Genomic DNA, 5,779 nt, shown 5'->3' with positions numbered 1-5,779 from the left:
AGAACTTCAATTCATTAATTACAAAGTACTAAAAAATGTTACATGCAGAATGGAAATAAACTAGCTCAGGCGATGGTAGCTTATCTCTGAGAAGAGATGTGGCAATTACATGCTTTCTGAAATGTATTTTAATTAGGCTCGGTGGCATTTTTATCATGAAGAATCAATGATAAATCCTAAACATCCAAAAACCTAACCCTAGGAGATGAGGCACCAAAAATGTGTGGGCCCCATTGGGGTTAGTTGGAAAATCAACTTCTAGGGATCGTAACTTCGACATTTGATCTCTGTTTGACTACAATAATACCTCATTTCGGATATTTCTATGAGGAGGTCGAGAACAAACCAAAAAATGGTTTGGCACTTTCCCCGTCATTCTGTTTTCCCAAAAACATCTTCTAGGCCCTCAAAATGGCTCTGAAAGTTTAGGACTCGAAAAACTGCCAAAAATAGTAAGTTGTGCTACAATTAAGGAAACTGAAAAGAAACAACGGTGGGGTCCAAGTGGAATAGGTGGGTGGCCACCAATATCCACCTGGGTCACTCTATTAATCTTTTGGATAGTTTGGAAGAGAAAATATCATATATTCCAACAGTATAGACAAAAAAACTTTTTTTAGTGCTAATCTAGTTTCCTAATAACAGGGTAATAGTTACATAAAGAAATCATCTTTCCTTTTTGTCATACAATAATATAAATATTTTCCTAACTTTAAAAATGAATAAATAACAATTATAATTTTATAATGTAAATATTTGATAATAAACTTAAAAAAAAAAACCCTTAAACACTATACAAATATCGTACATATTCTAACACAAAATCTTATACATTATTATATACCTTTAAATAAATAGTGATATAGTCACCCAACAACACAACAAACTTTGCCTTAAAATAAATACAAAAGGTGTACTCAGCCATGAACTACACTATTTAAGATTACCAATAATAAAATATAAGAATCATCTACTTATACCAAAGATATTCATTTTCAAAATTTATTAGATTTATTTAAAAATTAAATTATTTTTAATTAATGTAAATTTTATTACATCAAATTTAAAACTACATAATAATAGAATATTCGCGCGGGCTAGACAATATTTATGATAAATATATTCATTTTTTTAATTTATTTAAAAATAAAACATTTTTTATTAATGCTAATTTTATTAAGTAAAATTAAGAATATATGGAGATATAACAAGTTTAAATAATTTTAATACTTGTTATAAATTAAAGACATATTTTTAACAATGGTTCAAAAAAGGAAAAATCTAATATGAATGAGTGGTATATGAAGTGAATTATGATTTTTTTTTAGACATTTAGTAATGGTAAAACATGATATTGTAAAAGACTTATTTACAATTTTGATTTTTTTTAATAAAATAAGTATAAGTATTTTAATATTTATTATAAATTAATGCTTATCAACGTTTATTAATCATTTAATTTATATTAATTATTAAAATATTTTAAATAACAATTATAAAAATAAAAATAAAATAAATTAACAAAATTTAAATTATAATTAAATTACCATTACTTCAAATTTCAAATAAATATTTATAATTATTTTCAAAATATTTATTTAATAATATATAAATATTTATTTATCATCGCTTATGTAAATTTGAACCGTTGTAATATTTAGTGTGCTTAATGTAAATTTGAACGACTAAAATTTATTGGACTTTCACTTTTACTGCTTGCTCATAAATGTATGGACAAAATACACTATAGTTCTAGGCTTCCACTTTTACCGCTTGCTCGTAAATGTATGGACACAATATACTATAGTTTGGGACTTCACAAGTCTAAAAAGAATCTTAGACATTTTTTAAATATAGTATGGGTCGGAGGAGATTTTTTAAAGCTTCTATATATCTTTAGTTATATTTTATTGAGAATATGTAGGTGACCTATACTATGGCGGTTTAATAAATTAAAAAAAAAATGAAAGTTGGTAAAGCGTCCTTTTCCACCCTTGTAAAAAAAAACGTTGAAGCAAGAGGTTTCCACAATGTGTGCATTGACAACAAATACATTTTGAACAATTTTTTCTTAGAAAGTATACATGTGACCGTACACGAAAATTTCAACGGTAACACCAATCCAATTTCAACGGTATTTAACACCGATCGTTTTCTCTTCAACGTGAAAAGTTGTTTTAAAAAATTCCTGGGGGCGGATCGCTGGAAACCAGGCCCCAAAAACCGGGATTAAACATCTCCATTTCCAGCATTTGCGTAGGCTGGAGATTTCATCGGCACTCTTGATTTCGCAAAATTTTCAAAATTAGATAGACAGTGAGATTAAAGAAACACAATTCATTTCACTTTTGTTAATTAAATTTCAAAATATTTTCAAAATCTATTGATATGAATCACTATTTGCTTTATTGCCATTGCGATGCGTGGAGGTCAATTACATTGGCTCTGCACAGAGGGCATGAAGAGTTATTTACAGTAAATGGAAGAAGCCACCGATCAATGCAAGAAATATGAAAATAATGTCTGCAGTTAGGAAGAATGCGGACTTCATCCTCCTCGCCAATACACCCCAAACAGATTGCACATGAAGATAAATCATCTGATTTTCTTAAACGCCCATACTTGACTTTGGGCAGAGATCTGATCATCTTGGAGCGGCACAGAATAGTACTCACGGTTTTTGGATCAGATCTGGGGCGGTCGCTATAAACATTGATATTAATATTAATCGGGCCAAAGGGTATGGAGAATCCCACACACAGGGCCAGCAATCCATTGATAAGCTGCAATGCAGGGAGAACATACTCATTTAATCCATCCATCACAACGAGGAGGGCCTCCAAGACATGAGTTCCCGCTGCGAAATCAAAAAAACCCACAGCAATCCACAGCACAAATCCTGCACCCGTGCAAAGTGCATAGATTGCAATAGACACCAATACTGGAAAACTTGCTAAACCAATTGAGCATATACCCTGCGAATCGTTCAAACTTGCTTTTTGCAGAATCCAAATAACGCGGGAGTAGAGGCTGTACCGTTCGCAATAAACTCAGAAGCTCTGCCAATACCATAATATGTTATTATCAACTATCACTATAACAACAGTGGCTATAACTATAACAACTAAAACTTCCAGCAGACTTAACAAACTGAAATTGATTTGAATTCCTAATACTGAAACCCTACTTTTCTCCGACCAACTAGTTTCAGAAGATCAATGTGTGGGAAGTGCAATGAAGATCTTATATATATAAAAGATGTACTTCATACTCTTGCAAGCAAAGGGCGCACCAGAAAAGCGTGTTTATTAGCCTGTTGGTTGACCTGTAAAGTTAGATATTCGATACACTGTGCCCACGGTTTGCTCGTGGTTGGCAGTTTCATAGAGTGAATAACTGCGCGTGCCGGAATTTACAAAACCAGCGGCGCGTTCCGCGTATCATGGTCGCGGAGAATAAGCACTTCCCTACTACGAATAAAATATGTGAGATTTTGATAAATAAAAAATTGAATTCCGAATCCGGATTTAGTTAACTGGTTTCGGGATTTGAATCTATTAGTCGGGCCTTCTAAAATTCTAGAAACACGATAGAACGGGCCTTCTAAAATTCTAGAGACACGATAGAAATTATGAGCTGTTAAATGAATTGATGACCCAACTTTTATCCACTTTATTGGGGAATTCACTGATTTTCATCCAAATTACACGAGAAACCACTTTTCAAAAGGAGCCAATGCATTGGAATCATATACAAACTTACATTGATTTATCGGAGTCCACTGATTTTGATCCGAATTACACGAGGGCCACTTTGGAAAAGCAGCAAATGCAGAGATAAAGATATATAAGTGGGGTTTTAATTTAAATAATGTGGGGTTTTTATTTTTCTATGTTTTTGTCGTTTGAATGATAATATACACTACTATACCCAGGGCACTTTTGAGACATTTTTTTTGAGACAAAACAAATCTTTTGTCTCAAAAAAACTCTTTTGTCTCAAAAACTCATTTTTTATTTTACATTAAAAATTAATATTAATTGATTTGTCTCAAATATAAGGTTTAAGACAAAAATAGGTTGAGACAAAAATATTTTAAGACAAAACATTATGTTTAAGACAAAAATAGTTTAAGACAAAAATATTTTAAGACAAAAGTAGTTTGAGACAAAAATATTTTAAGACAAAACTTTATATTTAAGACAAAAATAGTTTAAGACGAAAATATTTTGAGACAAAACTTTATATTCAAGACAAAAGTAGTTTGAGACAAAAATTTAAAGACAAAAATAGTTTAAGACAAAATTATTTTGAGACAAAAACAATTTAAGACAAATTTAGTTTAAGACAAAACTTTATATTTAAGACAAAAGCATTTTGAGACAAAAATATTTTAAGACAAAACTTTATATTTAATACAATGACCACTTTAGATCAAACCTATGTTTATGCTTTTATCTTTACATAGAATGTGTCATCTTTGGGCATGGGGGTAATCAGTCTCTGCCCAATAGTACGCCATATGCAACCAATGGAAATACATTCAAGTGAGATTTCATAGGCATGCCATTAGGCTCAAATACACACAACCTTACCCAATGACAAATTTTCCTTTTTGTTCTAGTTACTAACTGAACCAACCATGGATCTTCATTCAATTCCCTAAGTAGATTTCATATACCAACAATATTTAGGTTGACATAACTATAACTAGAACCTAGATCAACTAAAATGGAAATAACTTGGTCATGCAACTTACCTTCCCTCTTAATAATGGATGTCTATTGGTCTGCTTGGTAGTTGTCCACTACTACATAAACTCTCGGCATGTTTTGAGCTATATCACCTATTGTCCAAGCTTCTTGAGCACTATAGATCTTTGGGCCAACATTTTGTTGATGTGGATAATCCCTTCTTCTATGATGTTCACCAGAAATCCAACATTTTAGCAGCTCTTATCCCTCAAACTTGGTCTACTCTAGTGCTAGTTGTTGCACATTTTCCTTAACAACAACGTTATATTTTTTGTTGAAATTGGTTTACAGGGGTTGGTTGCTTACCTTCCCTATCTTTTGAGTTTTTCTTGGGCTAATTTCTCTTATTTCTGGCATTGTCCTTTTCCTACCATTTTCCCTCGATCTCTAGCCTACATTTTTCTTGCTCATAATAGTGCTTCAGCGTTTTTATGGCATCCTTCAAATTTAGTGGTTCCAGAAACTTAATTTTATCTTTGAATGCCACATGAAAGCCACTAATGAACCTTTGAATCTTTGCTTTCTCATGATTGAGATATGGTACATACCTCAATAGCCATAGGAACTTCGTGATGTATTCCTCATCTAATAATGGCCCCATCTTGAGTTCATAGAACTCCTTAATTTTCATTTCCATCATAATAATGTTTAGAAAGATATTGCTTTGTGAATAAATTTTCAAATTTTGTCCAAGTCAACTCCCTCTCAACAATCACTCTAACATTCTTCAGATCTTCCCACCATATATTTGTTTTTCCCTTCAAGTTGTAGGTGGCAACTCTAGCTTTCATATTTTTAGAATAGTTATGTATTGTAAAAAACTTCTTCATGCCCAACAACCAAGATTTTTCATCCTCTACCTTCATCATATCCCCATCAAATGTGAGTGGCTTGGCTTTCTTAAACTCCTTAGGTGTGTAATCGTTTTCCTTTCTTCCTGGATGATGATGATGATGGTGATGATTAGAACAATGATAGTTCCTCCTAGTAGTAGAACTAGATGGTTTTTTAGCATGATGCATCAA

At 31.9% G+C, this 5,779-nt stretch overlaps 1 protein-coding gene across 1 annotated transcript; it reads right to left on the bottom strand.

Annotated features, from left to right (window-relative positions):
* Positions 1-2,113: 2,113 nt before the first annotated feature.
* On the bottom strand, positions 2,114-5,355 carry LOC149236837 (uncharacterized). Its single transcript, XM_089369051.1, has 2 exons — positions 5,303-5,355; positions 2,114-3,030 (listed from the first exon to the last, which is right to left on the bottom strand). Exons 1-2 carry the CDS (start codon positions 5,353-5,355, stop codon positions 2,406-2,408), a joined length of 678 nt encoding a protein of 225 aa, XP_089225177.1. The 3' UTR covers positions 2,114-2,405.
* Between the last annotated feature and the right edge of the window lie 424 nt (positions 5,356-5,779).

Source organism: Pinus tabuliformis, chromosome 8 (assembly GCF_031772625.1).
Source record: "Pinus tabuliformis cultivar Carrire ecotype Pingquan chromosome 8, CPIR1, whole genome shotgun sequence".
Lineage (NCBI taxonomy): Eukaryota > Viridiplantae > Streptophyta > Pinopsida > Pinales > Pinaceae > Pinus > Pinus tabuliformis.
The sequence above is the reverse complement of the archived record's forward strand: the minus strand, read 5'-3'. Positions and strand labels throughout refer to the sequence as shown.